The sequence below is a fragment of the Calidris pugnax genome, unplaced genomic scaffold, assembly GCF_001431845.1.
Source record: "Calidris pugnax isolate Ruff unplaced genomic scaffold, ASM143184v1 scaffold32, whole genome shotgun sequence".
Classification (NCBI taxonomy): Eukaryota; Metazoa; Chordata; class Aves; order Charadriiformes; family Scolopacidae; genus Calidris; species Calidris pugnax.
In genome coordinates, this window is record NW_015090783.1 from 1,178,223 (window position 1) to 1,201,694 (window position 23,472).

At 38.1% G+C, this 23,472-nt stretch overlaps 1 protein-coding gene across 1 annotated transcript in view; it reads left to right on the top strand.

Annotated features, from left to right (window-relative positions):
• CLIP1 (CAP-Gly domain containing linker protein 1) overlaps positions 1-23,472 on the top strand; it is a 61,142-nt gene that overhangs the window by 8,181 nt on the left and 29,489 nt on the right. The window contains exons 3-10 of the mRNA XM_014962927.1: positions 6,003-6,127; positions 7,299-7,515; positions 11,220-11,417; positions 11,798-11,901; positions 14,095-14,155; positions 15,322-15,354; positions 19,467-19,571; positions 21,201-22,145. Of these exons, the coding sequence (XP_014818413.1) occupies positions 6,003-6,127; positions 7,299-7,515; positions 11,220-11,417; positions 11,798-11,901; positions 14,095-14,155; positions 15,322-15,354; positions 19,467-19,571; positions 21,201-22,145 (1,788 nt within the window). The remainder of the gene's footprint in view (positions 1-6,002; positions 6,128-7,298; positions 7,516-11,219; positions 11,418-11,797; positions 11,902-14,094; positions 14,156-15,321; positions 15,355-19,466; positions 19,572-21,200; positions 22,146-23,472) is intronic.

The window sequence follows — 23,472 nt, forward strand, 5'->3', positions numbered from 1 at the left end:
CATCAAGAAAAAGAAAAGGACAGGCAAAAACTGTCAGAGGAACCAGATGTTGACAAACTAAAGCATGGCAGTTTTGTCAAACTTCTTTTGCTTCCTTCTATGAAACTCTAGTGTGGTGTGATTATTTTTATTTTCTTTTAGTTTGAATACTAACAGTCCAACTTTAAAGTTAGCATTGGGCTTTATTGATATGTTTAAGAACTGAGCAATGGGTGGCAAACACCCACCCCTCCTTAAAACAAAGTGCCTCTCTTGGTTACCACCACTGGATATGGTGTCACTAGTGTGGTTTTGCTTTGGGCTAATCTAGTGCTAATGCTGTTCAGCGCTTTGATCCATGCTCTGGAGGTAATTGTAAATCATTCCTGATGAAGTATCCAGGCAGAGGGGTAAATAACATTATGCATGGAGCATTCCAGAGGGACTTGCTGTTTCATCTCCAGCAGGCCAGGCAGTTGGTTGCATTTGGCATTCAATGGCAGAGTTTATAAGCCAAAGAGGAGACCATAAGCTGTGTAACAGCCGTCTGTCTGCTCGAGGGACTAGAGATGGAAGAAGATCCAGGAGTTAAAGGTACTAAGAGGAGCTTGTGGGCTGGTGTGGCAGAAGGATCAATGAAAATATGTGGTGCTCTGAGCAGCGCTGACTGTGCTTTTGGTCGGTACTCAAATACTCTGTGTAGTTATGTCCTTAGTTATTTGAAAAGCCCATTGGAAACGTTGGCGAGAATTCAGAACGCAGCTGCAAAATGACTCAAGCAAGTGAAAGTATCTTGCAATAAAAGATTTGAAGAACTCGATCTGTTTGATTTATGAGGGGAAAAATTGAGGTCTCTTGCTTAAAACATGTGTGTTCCTGCGTGGTGAATGCCAGTTGCTGAAGAGCTCTGTAATCTTCTAAATAAAAGTATAATGAGAGTCAGTGGCTAGAAGCCACAGTCAAATTTGTTTTATTTCAAATTTAAATCTGTTTCTAACAATGGAGTGATTAACTATGAAAATAGACTGTCAGTGGAAGCATGTTTTCTGATGGATATCAGCTCTGATCTAAAAACATCAATGCATATGGCTTAGGTCAGTGTAGTTAGAGGGTTAATTACAGATGTAACTGGGTGAGATGTAAAGACCTGTTTCAGGAGAGCCAGAGGAGATGATCTGATGGTTCCCTCTGGCCTTGAATGGGTGAGCAAATCAATTAAATACAGTTGCTTTTGCCAGCTGGAAATGGTTCCTCTAAACTTTGAGAAACAAGAGGAAAAAGATTCTGATTAGTAGATCCCGGGTTTTTCAAAAGTGGTGTTTGTGTGTCTGGATGTTTGGTTTTTTTCCGAGTGTTGCATATTACAGATGCGGTGGTTTGAACGGTTCTGAAAATGCCTGGTCTATGTGACAAACACAGAAAATATCCAAGTGATGTTTTTCAAGAGTCACCATAACTAAGTGCTCAGGCAGAAGGGGAGACAGAGCAATTGTTATTCACCTTTTAACTCCGCTCAGCTGGTCTGAGTAAGTGATACTGTTCTGCTGACAAAGCTTCAGACAGTGGCTATCCTCTTTTCAAAGAGATCTCTATTTTTCAGTGACTAGTTTAAATAGCAGCCTCCGTTTTAAGACCATCTCTTTTTTCTTTTTTTATTTAATGGATTACAGGGGTTTATTTGTTTCCTATTTCTTCTTATCTTTGGAAATGCAGCTCTGCAAAGGTTCTCACTGTTTGACGTGCTCATCCCAATGTGCCTTAATCAGGAAGTTTTTAACTGCTTCAGGTTTACAGACCCATTTTGCTACTTCACTTTACATTGCAGCAAATTAACGTATGCTTAGTTATAGTTTGATAAATGGAGCTTAATAACTTTTCCCATGTGTTTGATGTAACACTAGTGAATTCCAAGCAAATTTCATCACCCCGCGATGACCCATAGCCTAACCTAGATTCTCTGGCGTATTATTGCTTGATATTTTACAGCTTGACTATATTGAGTGTGATAACCAACTAAAAAAAGGTCTGGCAGCTCTTTTCTCTGATCTATTATTTAGTGACCTGCCTTAGCATGAATGAAGGTCAGGGAAAACTGTCTTCGTGGTAGTGATGCCCCATCTTTCCATATAACTTTTAGAAACTTTTTAATAAATTTAATTTCCTGTTTCTTTTAGAAACTGGGCTTTTTCTTTTCTCTTTTTTTTTTTTTTTAGTCCTTCATGCAGTACTGGGAAATAGATCCACTGGCAAATGCAATTAGGTTTTTGGGAATGTTTTTATTTATAATTTTTACATTTTTTGCTATAACTATGTATTTATATAATAGTTTTTCTGTAATTCTATAATAAATGCTATAATCCTATAAGTACAATTCTTTTTTTATAATGGCATATACAGTTTAGTGTAATCATGTCTTCATCTTTTTTCCCCCTTTGGAGCACTAAGTGTAAGTCTGTGTATGTACAGCAATTTTTATGCTTAGAAAAGCCTTTACTATACTGCGTTCTGCAGCAGTATCTCACACTGTACTACCAAGGGAATAAGTGACTATTTTCTTAAATGCTCTCAAGGTGGGTGTGTTGACACATCCAAAGTACTTAATTGCAGCTGGAGATAATTATATTGTTTGAGGCAGGTGTCTGTGTGTGACTCTGAGTCTTCAATAGATTCAGGATTTATAGAGCAATGCTGACCCTGTCTTTAAAGCTGAAAACTTAGAAGGCTTTTTGCTTGAAACTGAGCAAAACTGCATATATAGGCGTTGGTTGATGCTATGAGCAGTTTACTCCCACAGTGTGCTCTGATTCCTGCTATTGGTGAGGATACACATTTCAATATTTGCAGAAAGCAGAAATGTAGTAGCCGGTTATTCGAAGAAGCTTGACTAGGTTTGGGAAAAAAAAAACAACAAAAATTCCTTGGCATTCTTGCTTGCATCTTGTTTTAAAATAACCCTGGTACCATGGTTACAAGACTAGTCACGTCGCCGTTTCTCCGGGGGATCTCATGTTGTGCATCCCCATATGTTCTCAGATTCCTCCATTTGCTCCCTCTCACCGGGCCTTGGGTTGTGGTCCCAGGCACGTCCCCTGCCATGGCTGTAGCGGGTCCAATGGCACTGGGCACTGCCAGAGCTTTTCTACTGCATCGTTGCTCCCAGTTCATGATTTGGATGCAATTTCTTCAAAATAAATGCCATGCATTTTTTTTACCCAGGTGTGGGAAATGAGCAGGGCCAAGATATGAAACAAAAAGGAATGAAGTTAAATCTATATTCTCCGGGAGCTAGAGTGAGTTACCTAGAGGTTTATCTGCAGTTTGACCTGGAGGGAACAGATTGCAATAGTTTTTCCTGTCTCTGGGAGTCTTCACATCTAGTTATCCCTTTCCACTGCAGTGTTCCAGATAGCTCTTACCTTGCGTATCACATGTACCTTTCTATGAAAATGGGTTTTTGTGCCTCTGTGTGTGTTTTGGTAGTTGACTTAGGTTGTTTATTAAAAACCAAAACAAAACGCCTCACCACTCAACAAAACTGCAATAAAATTCCTTGACCTGGGCTAAAGAGCTGAGGAATCCCTCTGTGCAACCACAAACCTGACTATTGTCTCTGAAGGGATGCTCCTTATCTAGGCTATTGTTGTGGCTTTCCTGTCTGATTTCTTTAATGGGTTTTTTACAGCTTCTTTTGATTTAACTCTGTTGATTCAGGCAGACAACAGTACAAAATTGAGTAGGGAAACAGTACATAGAGAACAGGCCACTTTTAAAACTTAAAGATGTCTTCCAAATTTGTCTTTATAGAAAAAAAATAATATCAAAACCACCCCCCCTCCCCGCTCCCCATATCCCCCCAAAAACTCAAACTTGCTAAAAAAGGAATAAGGAGGAGGACAAGCTGGTAGACCCAGTATGGACTGATCGCCCAGATAAGTGCGTGTTTTTGTCTCATGCTGCTCAGTTACATTCTTTGGAGTTTGTACTTAAGTTAATGATATTCATCCTCTAGAAAAAGTGGGTTATGTCTGAGGGTGAATAACGTGTCAACTTAAGGGATAGTTCTTCCAAGGAAATACTTTTAATAAATTATATGTGTTCTCTGTTCACCACGGTGCCATGGAGGGATCTAGATTCGATGTGACTCTTTTGGCCAGTTATGTTTCTTTATTTCTAAGACAGTACTCGTGCTTGTTTTTCGAGAGGGGAAGTTTGCCTGTTCTCTGCCAAGAACACCAAATACCAAACGTTCTACTAGTTACTATATTAGGGTGAGCCATGAGAGCTGTAAACTTTGTGTATTTTTATTCCATGGAGAATAATAATTTGATACAGTGCCATTTAAAGCTAGATGTAAAGGTAATTTGCAGATTAAATGCTGTTTCAAGACTGAGAAGGGAACTGCCACCTTAAATATGGACGCAAGACGTCTGTTGCCTTTTCTCATCTTGGTAATATCAAAAAGGGTTAATTATTCTTATCCGGTTTGTGGTGGATTAAGTTTGGGTTTTTGTGTGGGGTTTTTTTTTAAATTTTTTTATTATTTTGCTCACCAGCTGAAGCCTTGCATTGCTCACAGAGCTGTCGGCCCTGGGAAGTTGATGAGCCAGAAGCTGGAGTACAAATGCGTGGGGAAGCTGCTGTGCACTAACTTAGTACTTCATGGACACTTAGTGCTCTCATGCAAGATAATGTCCCCAGTTCCTAGATTCCTCACAGTTAACCTCTTGTGTGAACACTTCCCAATGTATTAATATGAATTATCTAGTGTACTGTGGTCACTCACCTTTATGGTACAAGGAGCTTTTTGTTTTCTAGTTGTCTTGGGAAGTTCCCTCCAAAAAGTCTAATGTAAAAATTATATGACATCCTAATATACTTTTTAGTATATAAAAAGGGAAATTACAGTCTGCGTTAGCAGGGTACATCTCTACCAAGGCTACAGAATATTCAGCATTGTATAATGTGTGCTGGAAAACACAAGTGGAAAAAAAACCTGAGGCCCTCAAAATGTCCATGTTGAATTCAGTGAATCTTTTGAAGAGCTTTTCATTAACATTTGCTTGTTTTTGTAATGCTAGATACAGGCTGAACAGATTTTCACACAAATAGGACACAACATGTTGTCATTCTGACCTGCAAGGGTCCTGCAGTTCTGGCTTGTGGCCCTTCTTGGCAAGTGTCAGCAACACTGAACACCTTTTCCTTCTTCACTTAATTTCCTGAGCATTATAAAAAGTGATGTCTTGCAGACATTGTAAATTAATTGGAATGGCTGTAAAGATTTAATATATTAAGTTTGAAAACAACTGATCTCTAATATTCCATTGAGGAGTGTTGTGTTGTTTTGTTTTTAAAAGAAAAAAATGTGCAGAGAAGGTCAAAAAAATAATTCCCTCCTCCCCAAGAATTCAAATAGCCATTTGCATCTACAGTTTTGCAGTGTTATGCCTTATGCTTTATATCAGTTCTTTGAAATGCAAGAGAGCTGTACTATGTAGTTTAGCTGAACTATTCCTTAGAGAAAATATGAAAGACTTTTTTTCTTGTTTCATTTCTTTTACTTTTCCTCACAGAATTAGAATAAGAAATAAGCAGTTCTTAGAAATCCTTATTTGCTGGTAAAAATTTCTGTGAAACTATAGTACAAATCTTATTGCAGTACAGTGGTTGTACTGAGTCTTGTTAAATGTATTTTTAACCTTATAGACATTTCAAGTCATCTAATAGAATTGTGGCCTTCAATCATGACAAACATCCTGAATACTGAATTGCATAGAAGTAAATACTAGGGAAGTGATTTCCTTTTTTCCCCCCTTCTTCTGTAAACAATTCGGTTCTGAAGATCTGTTCAACACTTTATAACAAACTCATAGGCAAAAGAATATGCAGCTTGAAATAAGAACTGGTCACATCATTCATTAATGTGCTTTGTGAACATGATTACACTGAAAGCTTTTTATGCTGTATTTGGGATTTTAGTTTGGAACTGTATGAAATTCAGTTGTGTGTCTTTATTGCTTCAGGTTGGTGGAACAAAAGCCGGAGTTGTGCGTTTCTTGGGAGAAACTGACTTTGCTAAAGGAGAATGGTGTGGAGTAGAACTGGATGAACCTCTGGGAAAGAATGATGGAGCTGTTGCTGGAACAAGGTTAGTCTATCATCAGGTAGCAGCCGCCTTAAGGATTTTGCATCTCTATATTCTGATTTTTTTTATTTTTTTTTTTCCACTTTCTTACATGAAACTTTATATCAAGGGAAGTAGTTCGGCTGTAAACCTGACTATCTGTGGTGGTGGTGGGGGATTGTTAGACACTGATTTGAATTTTATGACGCCTACACACCTCTGAAAGTCTGCCTCAACCCCACATTCATGGGATTAGTTGATCTCTCCTACTCCCATGTGAGTTTTATTCATAGACTGGTAATGGGAAACACAATTTCCTGCTTTTTGAAAGCCTGTTTGGTTTCTCAGCTTGGAATGAATGCTCAGTTAAGAAAATATCTCTGGGTATCTAATAGGTGAACTTAAGGGAGATCTTCCTGCATCACAGGAAATGGGACCTCCTTACCAATAGTTGTCTCATTGTGAAGATCGGGAACAGTATAGCTGCTTCCTCCAACAAGTCACACTTAGAATACATTAATGTTTAACTTTCTTCCTCATTTGGTATAAGGAACTGTCCTTTAACTCATTAAAGAGAGGTTTTACAAGGATTGTGCCATGTTCGCGTAGGTGATCACAATTTCAAATTTTAAGTTGCTTTTGTTTATATATAACCAAAGATATGTTCTGTATAATCAAATATGCTTTGCATAGGTGATCACAATTTCAAATTTTAAGTGCTTTTGTTTATACCAAAGATATGTTCTGTATAATCAAATATGCATACCTCAGTAGGTATATATGTAATCAAATGTAAAACTACTTGATTTAATTAACATCAGATTTTTATTTTTAACTCTCGGCTATTGCATTTGTTGTTGGTAGCTCAGAGGGATGTATTGAAGAGGAAAGCTGTGCATGTTAAATTTTGAATCTGAATGGAATTTTTAGGAAACAGCTTTAGCTCAAGAGTTTACTCTATTGAATATCTGCAGTCTGATATAATCATGCTGTTTCAGCTTCTCAAAGTCCCCTTTCCAAATATAGTGTTAAAAAAAAAAAGCAATCTAATGTAGATTAGATTGTCACCAGCTGTTACCCACCCCTTTAATACTTTTAGACTATTGATGTAGAATTCTTTGTGAAGCCAGACCGTGTATCTGAAAAGACCGAAGTTAATTTAGTACTCTCACCTGCCTGCTTTGCTTTTTTAAAGGTATTTTCAGTGCCAGCCAAAATACGGTTTGTTTGCTCCAGTCCACAAAGTGACCAAGATTGGATTCCCATCCACCACACCAGCCAAAGCGAAGACAACGGTGCGGAAAGTAGTTGCGACTCCCACAGCCCTGAAACGGAGCCCGAGCGCGTCTTCCCTCAGCTCTCTCAGTTCCGTGGCCTCTTCAGTAAGCAGCAAGCCCAGCCGTACAGGACTAGTAAGCTTCTTTTTCTATTGCATGCTTTACCTTCCCAAACAGGAATCCACGTGGCACTTGCCTGTGATTTACTTGCATAAATTGAGTCTAGAACAGATCTCGGCGAGAGCACGATATACATTTAATTGTGCTGTCTTTTTCATTCAAAGCATGCATGGTGGAAGGAAATCTTAGCTAGCCCTGAAGAGTAGCTGAGTATTTGACTATTTAAGCTTACCCAGTTAATTCGGGCTAACTGAGTTTTTGCAATAAGAAAGGGGCTTGTGATGCCGTCAAACTGAAAAGGCATCAGTGTTCTCTGACTGGAATCTCCATTTAATTGATCATTTTCCTTACACTACCTCTGTCATAGGGGGTTTGTGTTTGAGGATCTGGTGTGCACGAAAGCTTTCCCAGCTCAAACTTGTTTTATTAAGCAGGAAGCTTCAAATTGTCTAAAATGTAAAAGGTTTTCTTTTACTGTCAGCTGAGAAATACAGAAGTAGCAATTGTCAAGTCTTTGCTGACGAGAAGCCCCTGCTGTGCACGAAAGCTTCCCCAGCTCAAACTTGTTTCATTAAGCAGGAAGCTTCAAATTGTCTAAAATGTAAAAGGTTTTCTTTTACTGTCAGCTGAGAAATACAGAAGTAGCAATTGTCAAGTCTTTGCTGACGAGAAGCCTCTTTCTTTTCTTTTAGACTTGGTTTTGATCCTATGAATTCATAAAGACTAAATGTTGCAAAGTGCAGTGGCTCAGGTGAATTCTAACACAGTACTAATTCCACCTAATACACTTACTGTGGATTCTTGTGAAGTTACTGTTACATAAATGTCCTAATCTTGGGTTGTGGCAGAAATCTTCTGGGAAAGCTGAATTTTTAAAATGTCTCTCTTTTAAGGCAATTAAAAGCATAGAAATAATTAGGTTTTTCCACAGTCACCCTAGTTTTTTTTTTTTCTTCCTTTTTTTAAACCAAAGAACATAAATACATCTAATTAGGAGATTGTTCCCACTGAGTGGGAGCTGGTTAGCTGGCACACTGTCCCACTGACCAGCAGGTGTGGAATGAGGAGGTGACTTGCTGTGCTCCTTCAAAACCGAAGCAGATTACGAGTGAGCAGAGGTCAACAGTTGGTCAGGGCAACAGGGTTAATACCTGATCACAGAAAGCGTAAGGGATTTTTTTATTGATTTGGCACAGACAGTGGGAGTTTATTACCTAATCCGTTCTGGAAGTTGCACTTCTGGCTGCTGAGTGCCCCCTAGTTTGAATCTGGGGCATTGACATCATCCAGGGCAGAGTTGGTGGTGAAGCATCAATATGGATCTCTGCATCTAATTTGATGTGCTCTGAGACTCTAAGCAGCAAGAGAGTACAGTTACACATTGTAAATGTATACAATACATTTGCTTATTTTGCCTCTGTGTTGTGCCCCAGGGCTTCTGCCTCTTTTGGGCCATAGACTATAAACCTACTGTAATCCATTGTTTCTGAAATTAAAATTCCAGCTTTCTTCCAACTCTTTTTCTCAGATAACATGAGCACTTGGTTACCATCCAAGTTAAAAGGACTGTCAAAATAATTCTGACACTTTTTCTTTAAAAGTTAAGCTGCTGAAGAAACAGGATTTCCTGAAATTGGTTTTAACACAAAGAGAGCAGACTTTTCTTCCTCCAGTTTCTAGGAAAATTATAATTTATCTGGAAATTGCTGAGCTCCTACATAGTCTTCTCAGCTATTTGGGGCTGTTGCTGTTTTCTTCTTCCTGTGTAAGAAAAGCAACTGTCAAAGTAGGTGATCTAATGGTTTAAGAGGGCTGCCTGTTGCAATTTGTATTTATTGCCAAGTCTGAAGGAAGTTGACATTTCTCTGAAGTCTTTTGGATTTCTGTTGGAATTGGGAATTAAGTCATTTGATTCGAAGAGCCACAATTGTTAAAAAGCAATATGTTCTGGAATGAGATATTTGCAAGAAACAGAGAGGATCTGAAAAAATTCTAAGCGTCAATTGAAAGGTGATTTATTCCATCTCGTGCCTTTTGAGTCACTTGATGCAGCATTTGCGATGGGTTGTAGATGTGTCATTCAGGGCCATGAGTAGACAAGTTAGAGAGATCGTGGAGCAGTCGTGGTAACAGAAGGGGAAGTGTGTTTTTGTGAACACAGGAGAGTACACCCAAGCTATGCTCTCTGCTGGGGATGTTGTCCAATGCCAGCATTCCAGGCTGTATATGGCAACTATTCTTCAACATTTTGATCTCTGCAAGGATCGTGGAAGGAATATGCTCCTATTCTTGGGCAATAGTATTTGACAGAGCTAAAGGTTAACATAGCAGAAGAGAAAGACTTTGTTTATTGGGTTTTGTTTCAAGTAAGGCTTGAACTGTGATGTAATTTCCACTTGGACAAATTTCTGAGCTGTCGAGCATAAAGTCAGTTTTTATCTGTATCAGATTTTTTTTTTTGGTTCAGTTTTTGCTGTTTTCACAACTCTTGTTCAATTTTACTACGTAATTTCAGTTTATTTACTTTCCCTTCTAGCTCAAAAGCTCTTGAGGAAGTAGAAGACAGGGCCATGCTGAATTTTCACTGGCACAGGTTCCATTCAGTGGAGCAGAGAATCATGCGAGGTCAAGGAAAACCATAAGGTTCATTTTAGCTATAGTTCTCCAGAGTGATTAATTTTTATCTATAAATTTAATATTTCAGATTTTTTTTTCCAGAAGTAATTTAATTCCAAATGATATAAATGTATGTTCTAACAGAATACCAATTGTTCTTCACAAGGTTTTAGCTGTGAGGCTGGCTTTTTGAGTCAAGGTAAATGCTTTTGATCCTGTATGTTTTATTCCCATGGTAGAGGTGCAAAATGCTACTTGGAGTCCCAAAAGCTTTTGGTAGAGCATTTGGAAATATTATGTTTTGACCCAAGATGGTGACTTGGAAACTAGAGGCACAATATTTTTAAGGATCAAAAAGGATGCCTTTCTTTTTTTTTTAAATGCAAATGACACTTAGAAACATACTGAACAATCCTTTGTGAAGCCTACCAAGCACAACTTCAATTGAATCCAGCCTTTTGTTTTCAGTTCAGCCTTTCTGTCCCCTACACATTACTACCTGCTTATTGATACCAAGCAGTCTCACTACACATGTTATCACCACTGTTAGATTCTAAAAAATAAAGAAATTTAAATGTAAAAGGAGAGGGTACAGTAGGTTACAGAAAGCATTTGCTTTACTAACCCAATGTTTGTGGAGTCTGGAGATATCCCTGGTTTTCATGTGATATAGAATGATTTTTAATGTATTTACTTTGTGAAGTTGACAGAAACATCCTCCCGATATGCAAGAAAAATTTCTGGCACCACAGCCCTGCAGGAGGCACTGAAGGAGAAGCAGCAGCACAGACACTTAGAAACATAATGAACAATCCTTTGTGGAACCTACCAAGCACAACTTCAGTTGACTCCAGCCTTTTGTTTTCAGTTCAGCCTTTCTGTCCCCTACACATTACTACCTGCTTATTGATACCAAGCAGTCTCACTACACATGTTATCACCACTGTTAGATTCTAAAAAATAAAGAAATTTAAATGTAAAAGGAGAGGGTACAGTAGGTTACAGAAAGCATTTGCTTTACTAACCCAATGTTTGTGGAGTCTGGAGATATCCCTGGTTTTCATGTGATATAGAATGATTTTTAATGTATTTACTTTGTGAAGTTGACAGAAACATCCTCCCGATATGCAAGAAAAATTTCTGGCACCACAGCCCTGCAGGAGGCACTGAAGGAGAAGCAGCAGCACATTGAGCAACTCCTGGCAGAAAGGGACCTGGAGAGGGCAGAAGTTGCAAAAGCAACCAGTCACGTAGGGGAAATAGAGCAGGAATTAGCACTTGTTCGCGATGGACACGATCGGGTAAGAGTGGTGGTGGTGTTCTTAAGATAGAAGCTTTAAGACAATTGACTTAATTTCCAAAAATGTGTTTTCTTATTGAAAAGGTCTGGCAGTAAGACATGGTGTTCTAAAACTAAAGTAGTCCATACCTATGAGATCTTCTTGTGGGAACTTTGGCTTGATGAGACAGCAAATCTATTTCATTTAACTAATTTTGGTTGAAATTCCATACACATCTCAATAAGCAATGGTCTTCTTCTATTATATGCATATTCGAATATGATAACATTCCTGGACCTTGGCCCATCACTTTACCAAATTGTGTTTTACCAAATTGTGATATAGATACATAACTTGGAAAAAATTTCCAAGACTTTGTTCTTATTCTTCCTGCTAATTAGCATGTACTGGAGATGGAAGCAAAAATGGACCAGCTGCGAGCTATGGTGGAGGCTGCTGATAGGGAGAAAGTGGAGCTTCTCAATCAGCTTGAGGAAGAGAAAAGGTAACCAAAAACTGTCTTCATTAGTATAACTGTTAAAAACAAACTTTGCATTAAAAGCAAATACTGTGGTGACTGAAACATGAAACAAATTTTGAACAATGCAGATATGGGTAATTATTATCTAAAATAATTTTTCAGTTTCCTAAAACTAAAAAAGAAACTTGTAAATCTGGGGAGGGAAAGCCAAAGAATGTGGACTTGTTTAGAAGCTGTAACTATTGTTTATAGCAGAACTTCATGCAACTCATTCCTTTTATTTTTGCTTTCTGTTATGAAGGATTTTATTCCTACTTGTGTGAAATTAATGGATTATGCCTGGTCTTCTTGAAACGTTCTTCCACTCCAAATCAAATACTCATGTGAAATTAATGGATTATGCCTTCTTGAAACGTTCTTCCACTCCAAATCAAGTGATTTGATAATGTCACTTCCTGACAGTGCTGGATTAAGAATTTACAGTTTAGTCCTCTTGTGATTAATTTATTGCTACTAGTCATGTGCTTCTAGGTAGGGTCTGACTCTTACTGGAAAAATCTTTAAAGCCATTCATTTTAATGCCTTTTCTAATGGCCTTTTTTAACCATTTGAGGAAAGGAGCTGAGATTACCAAATAGGTAAAGCAAGGTTAGGAAAGGAAGTAATCTGAGAAATTGTTGGGACAAGATTAGGTGAGGAAATAAGCTGATTGTTTTGGTGGGTTTGGAATGTTTTTGGAAAGCAAGAGTCTATTGAGAAACCCATTGTGAGTCTGCCCTGGGTAGGCTTGTGTGCCCCCTGAAATCAGTCAGTGTCAGCCTCTCTGAAAAGCCTCCCTAAAACTAGAAATCAGCGATGAGAAAATGCAGTGGTAAACCCTGGGATATTCCTTTGCAGTTTTCATGCTGCCTTTTTATGGGACCTACTCTAACTGAATTTTCAAAACAATCAGTAGAGTTAGGTCTGGAATTGTTTGTATATTCTCTATGAAATAATGCAATGGGGTTTTAAATTAAAAAAAAAAAAAAACAAACCAAGCAGCTTTGCAGCAGCTCGGGCAGCCTGGCTGTGGACCTACTTTTGCTGAATGCCGGGTCAGTGGGGGTCTGTTTTACCGCAATCCTCCATGGCCTTGAGCTCACCTTCAGCCCGTTGCTAAGCAGCCTGGCAGCGCCGCGCTGCGCCCGCTGCCCCTTCGCCCAAGTGACGTCCTGCAGCCACAAAACACTGCACAGCTCCGGCAGCGTGGTGATCCTCCTGACCACTCCAGGCTTATTTACTTTGCAAGCTCTCTGTAATATATATTCAAGTCACTCTGGACAGCGATTTGAAGTCAAATAATCTTTAATCCTCTGTTTCCCAGAGCACATTGGTGAGACCCACTTCCAGTAATAAGTTCTTATTGTCCTTTTATTTTAGACATCCATCACTTGTAACTGCCTTTGATGCAGTGATTTCTACATCTGTCAGCCAGGCTGCGGGCACCAGCAGTGCGTGTAATTCAAAGGGAAGAAGACGTGCTTGTCTCTTCCTTTGCAACATCTTACAGTGCTGAAAGGATCAAGGGGAAAAGGGGGAGATCTGGCCCCTTGTTCATTGGGGTATGCCAGAGCCACAGGAGGGAAGAAATAACTTTTTACAAATTTTAAGTCGGAGATTAGCTTCTTGCCTCCGCCTCCTCATTCTAAGACTCCTATACAGGCAAGGCAAGTCAGTGTTCTTGCTTGTGCTCCCATTCTGAGTCTTGTGGTTCATCTTGACAGTTAACGTGTGTCTGTGCTAGAGTTTAGATGCAAGTTGACCAGCACATTTCTAGAAGGCCCCACAGGTAACTTGGTTGTGTCCTGACTTTGCCTGTTGCTGAGGTGAATGGGAGAATATACAGAATGTGAGGTCAAACCATTTGTTTAGGTCACCTCTTGAGGATGTGCAAAAGGGTGAAAGAATGATAAAACAAATGACTTAAAGGTTTTCTTTTTAACTTGTCAGAAAATACAATAAAATACTTTCTTTATAGATCTGCAGGAAGACTGATGCCTTCCTTTGTCCGTGGTTGTGTTTTAAAGACAGCATCTTTTTTCTCTCTGGTGCTTCCTGTGAGAGAATTATTCTTGTTGTTTCTGGCAGTTTGCTGGTACAATCACAATGACACTGAAAAGTGAGCTTGAAAGCATTTTCTTTGAGTGTTATCTCAATTTTAATGAATTGTCCCCACAGGAAAGTTGAAGACCTTCAGTTCCGTGTGGAAGAAGAATCCATTACCAAAGGAGACCTAGAGGTAAAATATCTCCAGCTTTGTAAACAGGATATGTAGTAGGAGACAGAAATGCAATCAGTCCAGATTAAATGTTCTGTTCTCTGGAAGAGAAAGGCAGGAATGATGAATAGATGCAATATTGGTCCAAGCATATGCAAAGCACATGGAAGTGATTCCCAGTTGTGCAGTCCTTGAGGAAGCAAACTGTCCTGAAACTACAGCATTGCACCCTTAACGCAGTTACTTAACAAGGGCTGTACTGTGGAATGGCTGTAGTTGTTTAGAGTTAATAATTTAATTCATAGAAAACTCTACCTTTTCATATTTTATATTACTTTGTATTATATCTTACTAATGTTTTTAAAATTGCTTAAAAGTAACCACCAACAAAAAATCATTTTGAAGTTGTGAAACTGCAAGTTAATACTTGTGTCTTTGAAAATTAATGTTGAAGACTAGTCCTGCTTGTCTTCAAATATTTTTTTTTTTAATAATCCCTGTGCTTTCCTAGAGGAAGATTGATTCACAAAGAATGTTTTGTCCTGAAAGTTATTGCACACAAAATCTAAACAGCAATTAATGTGTGCAATTTTTATCTTTTTACTGTTTGTATAGCTATAATGTTGGGCTAAAACACAGTATGTTATTACTCAATCAGATTAGAAAGTATTTAATGAAGGATTACTCTCAGATATCTGAACGCTACCAATTTTTATCCCAAATTTCTAATTAAAAAGCAACATACTTATTAATTGTTCTACTTTGTTGTTGTCTAATCAGAAAAATATTAGAACTTCTTGCACAGCATGAAGTACAAACTTAATTAACTTGTGTTCCTGTGAACAATTTATGATTAAAGTGCTAGCCTTATGAAAATTAATCATTTCATATAACATTTCTTTTATTTTAGTCTTCCATTCATTTTAAGATACCTATCTATACTCTTCACAGAATGCTCCTCTTATTGTTTAGTCCATGGAAAACTTTAATTTTTTTATTTTTTGTTAAATCAGTCAATAGTCATGGCAAACCATCTTAAAGACTGTGGTTTGTCAAGCTGTGTAACTTCAAGAGTTTAAAGTGAATTCAAGATAATGCAATGTATCCTGTTGTTTGTGTTGGAATGATAGTGCTAAGTCTGCAGGTGAAATATTTTTGTTTGTTTGTTTTTTTAATTTTACTGATAGCGAAAGAGGCAGATTTCGGAAGACCCAGAAAATGTAAGAGGGCACTTAAATGTGCAGAGACATCCCATGTTAACAGATTGTGTGCAGAAAATGCTTATACTTATTCACTAACTGCATAATCTGTTATTGAAACATTGACTCTAGTATTTGTGTGCATGTTGCTTTCAGAGCAATTACAACATTTCTCGAAAAGAATGTGTGTAATGACTAAACGTTGTAATCCCCATTAACTGGAGAGAGGGCAAATGTGTCATTAGAATTCTTTAGGGTCAAAAACTTTGCATCTAATTGAAGCGTGTAGGAGCTCATAGAAAATGACTGTCCAGGATCTTGAAATGTCTTTCATTTAAGTGTAGGATTTTAGTTGCTTTCATGACAAAATCCTGCATGGTTTCCTCTGAGCTCCTACTGCTGTTCGATAGATGCTGTATGCAACTTGCCAATACATTTTTCAGAGGAAAAAAAAAATCAGTGTGTTTCCCACCTCCCCTTATTTGTTTCTTTGAGATGATTAAAAACATCTTTAGTGTGCAAAGCTGTCTGTTTTTACTGTAGCTTCACATACCTTCTCTGAATTACGTAGGAAAAATATATGTTGCCGGATACTAGGAATTGCCTTACGAGACATTTAAGCAGCCCTCTTGCGCTCATAGCTCAGACTAGTGGAATTTAAAAGCCCTCACTTTGATTGGACTTGGGAAAATTGACCCCAGGTTGCCTCCTCTGCTGCATCCCCAGCCGAGATAGGAAGTTCTCAAGACTAAAACTGGTTTCCTGCTGTGCATTCTTAGGTGTTCCTTTTGCGAAGCTACTTCAGCGATCTGGGTCTCCTCTATTCTTCCAATCAGGCTCACGGTGTGTTAGAAGTAAATCTGCATGTGCCCTTCCTTTCTCTTGTTTTGTGCACTCCCTGTTTAATCCTATCTTTACTCCCGATTTCCCTACTCTAATTTTTTCCATTAAAATGGACATCTTCACTCTCTAAAGGAGAGAAGTGGGGGATCACTTAGTTTCCAGGCTAATGCTTCATAATCTCAGTCGTGTTCTGTGATTGTTATCCCAGCACGAAGGGACTGAAGGTCATCTTGCCCCTATCCTAGAACTGATTATCAGCATTTATGGCTTCAGCACAATTTTACAGTTTGGCCTATAGATGGAAAACTTAACAGTAAGGTTTATTTTGAAGTGGAAGGGTAGCTAGAATACACAAATGCTGAAAATAGGTGATGACTGGTCTCTGAAGTTTGAGTGGAATTCTTGAAGGTTCAAGGCAGACTAAGGCTCATCCCATTTCCCTGTCACACCAGCGAAGCTTTGGAGAAGGTGAAGATGCTTCCTTTTTTTTTTTTTTCTTCTTCTTTTCTTTTCTGTTTTTCTTTTCCATCCAAGTTACAGTTTACAATCAAATTCTTTTCTTCCTTTTAATAGTAGTCTGCTCTTCTCAGTTAATTGTGCTCTGGGTTTCCTCAAAAATGACATTTCTCTCTAGATGATCAGGAGAGACATTTGATTCAAAAATTTGCAGTGATTTTTAACCTTGGGGAAACTGGAGCCTGTCCTTGGAAATCAGACTTGTTTAAAGGATAATCTGTCATCTCCTAAATGGGGAAAAAGGTGTCTGGTAAAGATCTCTGGAGTTTTGGGGATTTTGATCTCTTATTTCATTTTGCTAGGATTTTAATTTATTTCCCTTTATAACATATAAGAGATGGGATTAAAATAAAAACCAGTAATCAGTGATGGTGTAGCCGATCTTTGCAGTAGTAAAGTGATGTCTATAAAATTAAGGATCAAAGTGGTTTGGGTTTATGTAGTGTGGAAAAACTTGAGAGAGCATGTTTTGCAAAGTGATGCAAGAACTCTGCAACTGTCAGGTTTGGGGTTTCTTGTTTTTTAATAGATCTCTTTGGTGAATTGGAGCAAGGAAGGTATGAATACTCAATTTAAAAAAATAGATTAATTTTTGGACTTAGAATTTTGCTTTGGATCAGAACTAGTACTAACCTGTCTCAAGAGACGGGACTGAATTATGGTCGCTTATAAAATATTGTTAGTTCCCTTAGAATACTTAGCTCTATTTTCAAAGGCTGTGGGAGGCAAAACCAGTAATCTGTGTTCTCGGGGGTTTTTTCTCCTACTGAAGATCTTCCACTGATAGAGAAACAAATCTGCTATGGAATTTCAAAACCAAGACAAATCTAAGAAGCAACTTCTGGCGTTCGTGGATTTTAGTCTTTTGGACCTGGTAGCTACGTAGTAAAACAGCCAACTGTTCTCAGATGAAAAAATGTTTAAAAAATTAAACCACCAGATGTCTGCGTTCTTTTGGGAAAGAAGATAACTTGACGCTGTCAGAAGGAATACTGTGTTTGGAGGAGAATAGGCCTGAAGCAAAACAAGAGACTCATCCCATCCCACTTACTCTGCAGAGACTCCATAAGATCTTTAACTGCTGTGGCTGGTTTGGAAGCAGCACTAATCAGCTTGTCACTCTATAAATAACACAGTTCTGTAGGGATTTTTTAAATATCATGTTACAAAGATCAGAGAAGCAGCAGTGTCCTGCCAGCTGTGCACGCAGTGCTGCGCCGTGGCTTTGGCAGCAGTGTGGCTTTGGAATTATTCATGTGTCTTCCTCTTTGGATTCTTTCAGTCCGGTGTCCAGGAGCTGTTCGGGTTGTAGGACTCTCTTCTCTTAATACCAGTTCTTAGGGCTTGGGGTTACTCTGTTCCTTGGTTCTGCAGTAAATTAACTGCAGCAGTCGAGTGGTGTGAGATGACTTTCACCAGGACTGGTGGATGCAACTCCTTCAGTTAATAAACACATCTCCAACTTCAGGCTTCTTCTGGACACCCACCTTACTCTCAATGTGGGCAAGCCCCAAAAAGCTCCTCTTTTTGGAAAAGACACTGTGAAGCAACAATAGACTTTTATAATCTTTTCAATTTGGATTGTTTAGTAAATGGAAACTAAGAGTGACCTGTCAAGGCTGACACAATACTCATCGGCACTTCAGAAATGAGCTTGGCACCTGGCTCTTACCTCTTTATATCTCTTTTTTCTTTTTCTACCCACCTCCTTCCCCACTTCAGAGGTGCAGCTCAGATTTGAGCCAGCTTCTGGACTTTACCTGCATCTCTCAAACTTCAGGTTCTTTTGCTGGCCTTGGGGAGTACCTGGGTATCACGCCTGAATATCCAATATTCTATGTTCTTGCTAAAAATTCTACCTCTTTGTAAGCGAAAGACAGGATGTACCTGCTCACTTAGTTTCATCTGCTTCCTGCTTCCCTTTAGGACCCTGTTAGAATTACAAAGATCTTTCTTTATTTTCCTTACTTCCACATATATATCAATATATTTAGACTTCAGTAACTATAGAGCAAACAAACTGTTTCACTTTTTAACCTGGTTTTGGAGAATCTTACTTGTCGCTTGCTTCCTTCTTTCTTGAAAGAGGAAGAGGGGGAAAAACTAGGAGGGTTCTGCAGTTAGAGACAACCATTCTCTTTCTATTCAAATAATTCATGCTGTAGTGACAAATGATCCTTAATGTTCCCATGTCTTGGCCAAAAGGATTTTTATGGTTGAGACTTGAGATACAGCTACTATTAAAAAAAAAAAAAAAAAAAAAAAGTTTAAAAGTTTTGATTTGTCGCATGAGCTTCAGTTGTGAATTTTTGTCCCCCAGTTAGTAATTAAATAATTTATAAAATGAGCCCAATGCATTAAAGAAAAAAGTTAGTGGGATGACAAGGAACGGGACTTATCATCCTATTAGAACAGGTATAGGTATATATACACATGTATTTTTTACATAACTATTCTAATTTGTGCTGAAAACTTCATGTACTGATAAATAACTTCTACTTGGCTGCATGAAACTTTTTGTTCATATTTCTTCGTTTGTGATATTATTTTTTTACATTTTTCATTTTATTTTTTTTTTACACGTCAGTCCATTTACACTCTCAGTCCATCTTTCTCATCCATAGCATTTCCCTGTTCATTTTATCCACTGCATCTTCTCTGCTCATCATTGGTAGAAGATTCTGGCAGCACGGCCTGCATGTGGCTCCCTCCTCTTGTGCTGGCATGTGATGGTGGCACCGTTGTGTTCTCTTCCTTTCCCTTTTTACTAACAGACGCAGACCAAACTGGAGCATGCCCGCATTAAGGAGCTTGAACAGAGCCTGCTCTTTGAAAAGACCAAAGCTGACAAACTCCAGAGGGAGTTAGAAGACACTAGGGTAATGGTTTTCGCTATTTAAATAACAAGACTGATTTGTGTTGTGGAAGATTTCTGATGACACAGTCTGCTGGGTATAACACATGCTGAAACAGGTCCTTGCTCCTGCCACCTGCTATAGATAGAGCTGGAACACTTGAAAAATTAGCATTAATTTTGAGCTTTGGTGTTGTGTGTGTGTATGCCTGTATATGTACACTCATGTCTTCAGAAAAATTCAGGTAAGATGTCTTAAAACTGTAAAATTAATACTTGAATCTAAGTCACAAGTAGAAAATGGGACTGTGAATTGACATGAAGGAATGTTCAATGGTTCATTTTAGAAGTAGTAATGTTCATTAAATCCAAAAAAAGTAAGATCGACTCTGTCAGTGCTTTTAACACAAACTTAGTATGTGGGGCTTGGTTTCTCAGGTCTTAAATATTTGTTGTACTACTTGCCTTGCTAAATCATGGTATGCAGTGGCTTTTTAGTTCTTTTTTTCCACCCATGATGTAATCTTTTCATGGGTATCCCAGTAGCATTAGTAATACTTTTGCCTGTTGAAATATCACTGGACATTGTCCCAAGTTCAGCTCTTAAAGACAGAGAGAGAGAGAGATCCATGCTCACACGCAGCTTTTCTTGAAGTTGAGGTAGAATGAATATCATAAAACCAAGAATGTTCTCTATAATAAGTACTTTTAAAGTGCAATTGCAGGTAAGTAATACCTTTTTCCAACAGAGTGAGATCCATGCTCACATGCAGCTTTTCTTGAAGTTGAGGTAGGATGAATATCACAAAACTAAGAATGTTCTCTATAATAAGTACTTTTATAGTGCAATTGCAGGTAAGTAATACCTTTTTCAGGATGTTGGGATAATGAGGAGGTTGAAATGTAACTTCCTAATTAGAAATAATTGTGGCAGTTTTGCCTGCTTTTCCGTGCCACGAGGTGCTTCAACAGTGAGGGAAAAGCTCAGACAACATGAGGATGCTTTTCCAGAGACAACAATGGAGTGGACATAGGAGTTTCAAAGGATTTGTAGGCTAAAAATGTGTTTGTATTTTTCTCTGACAGTCATAGCTGGCATGAGATAATTTGGAAGCAATTATTTCAACAAATAAAGACCTCAGGGTTCTCTGTTCTTTTCCAGTCGGCTTTGAAATGGCTCTGAGAAACATTTTGTTAAACATTGATCATATATGTAAACATAGTTTATAAGTTGTTGAGCAAAATGTTATTTCTAGATAACTTTAGAAAAAAGAATTTAATCATAGTCCACATTCAGTGAGAATATAATATGCATGAAATATACAGATGTGGACATTTTTTCTTTTTTAAAGCAATAATTTATACATAAGTGAAACAACACTTGGTCTTGTTTGTAAACAATTTGGCCTTCTATGTGAGAGCGGCATTTGCTTTTACTTAAGGTTTTACTTCAGGGAGTTTTTTAGAATTTCTATAGAAATAGGAGTTGACAAAGAAACTCAAATGTATTCCAATCCAAAATGCTGGTAAGAATACACTAACACTGTTAATTTGCAATGCTCCATGGTTTCTTTTCAGTGAGGCCTAAGTGTCTTTGTATTAAACATGTCTTTTATAATTCTTTCTTCTTTTCTTAAAATGCTGTTAATCATAGGTGGCCACGGTATCAGAAAAATCTCGCATCATGGAACTAGAGAGAGATCTAGCGTTGCGGGTGAAGGAAGTAGCTGAGCTTCGAGGGAGACTAGAGTCTAGTAAACACATTGATGATGTGGACACTTCTCTTTCGTTGTTGCAAGAAATAAGTTCTTTGCAAGAAAAAATGGCAGCGGTTAGCAAAGAACACCAGAACGAGATGAATTCACTGAAAGAGAAGTATGGTGTTAGTGAAGAAGCACTGCAGAAAGAGATCAAATCGCTTTCGGCTTCAAATGAGAAAATGGCGAAAGAAAACGAGTCCTTAAAGACTAAGCTTGATCACGCCAACAAGGAGAATTCAGATGTAATAGAGCTGTGGAAATCGAAGCTGGAATCTGCAATTGCCTCCCATCAGCAAGCGATGGAAGAACTAAAAGTTTCTTTCAGCAAAGGTGTAGGGGCTCAGACAGCCGAATTTGCAGAGTTAAAGACTCAGATTGAGAAGATTAAATTAGACTATGAAAATGAAATGTCAAATTTAAAGCTGAAGCAGGAAAATGAAAAATCTCATTATTTAAAAGAGATTGAATCACTGAAAGCAAAACTGTTGGCAGTCACAGAGGAGAAAGAGCAAAGCCTGGAAAGCCTGAAGACCAAACTGGAAAGTGTGGAAGATCAGCATCTAGTAGAAATGGAAGACACTTTAAACAAATTGCAGGAAGCTGAAATAAAGGTAAAGGAGCTAGAGGTACTGCAAGCCAAGTACAATGAACAAACCAAAGTTATTGATAGTCTTACACCACAGATCAAAGCTGCTGAAGAAAAGCTTTTGGACCTTGCTGCACTTCAGAAAGCCAATTCTGAAGGTAAATTGGAAATCGAGAAACTTAGCAAGCAGCTTGAGGCAGCTGAGAAACAAATTCAGAATTTAGAGACTGAAAAGGTTGATGGAAGTAGCAAGGTTTGTATCAACATCCATCCTTTTATTTTTACTTTGCTTTTATTTCACATTTGTACTGTTCTAATCTGCTATAGCAAATACATCACAGAAAAAAACTAGTTTTATTGAATGTGTATCTTAGTACCATCTGAGGAGGTTTAGAGAAAGTGTTAACTGGGTCACGTCTCTCACCAGTTTTCTAGTGCTTGATCTGTACCACTAAGCAAAAGAAAAAAAATTCTTTCTATGCATTCTTGCTGCAGGCTTTGGCCTGTCTCTGCTGAAAGCTTCGTGTTATGGCAAAGTTGTTGGCTTATTTAGGAGAAGAATCCACACAACTTAAGTTTTTAACCTTTGGTGATAGAGGTATTCAGATAAAGTGACTTGAGGCTCAACGGGAAAATGTTTCCTCTGTACCTTAACTACTTTGCCTCTTATTAAACAAGGTGATAGAAGAGGCTGTTGGAAACAAAAGAAAGCAAAAGAGATCCTGATGGAACTTTTCTTTAGGACAAGCTATAGAGCAATGTTGTTGGGCACTATTTCACAGCATTTTTGAAGCACGGATTACAATCTGGTGCTTCTTACCAAGATTTTTCTTAGTTTTGGTTGAATTGTTTCTTTCAAGTTGATAGAGTGGCATTCAGTATTGGAAAGTTGTTCCACCACTGCAGGTAGGAATAGAAGCGCTGAGATACCATTTCATTTTCGGGGTTCTCCACATCCCCAGTAGACGCATGACCTGACAAGGTAGAGCTCTAATTGTGAGAGCAGTGGGAAAGTAACTGGAAATAGCTTTCGTAAACCCTTCACAGATGGTGCCAAGGTACTAGATTTCTACGGACCTTTGACTATTTTTGATGTCACACTGAGTTTCTGCTCTACCCCTGGGTGTGGTACAGAGCCTTTTGAAAAATTCCATCCCCATATGTGAATTGGTCTGAGTAGCCTGTTGAAGCATAAATGCTAAATTGATCAGTTAAAAAAACAAAAAACACCAACAAACAATAAAGAGCCAAAACTACTAATTCAACTGATGCTGTAACTTTGTTTTGAAATTTTGAATGTACTCTAAAATGTCTGGCATTAAATAATGTTTTCACCATTAATTCCAAGAGAACTAAATTTTAATGATTTCAGATATATTCCAAGATGCAATCTGTACTGTGATGTATGTAGTCATCAGTGGAAATCAGCTTCACTCAGTTAACACATCACATTTTTTTAAATTCAGTTGGTTTTTCTTTTTTTTTTTAATCTTACAGTGATTTTAATATTATACTTATTTCTTTCAGATTCAACTTTTAATTTTCCTATTTTTTCATTCATGTATGTAATTTTATTTTAC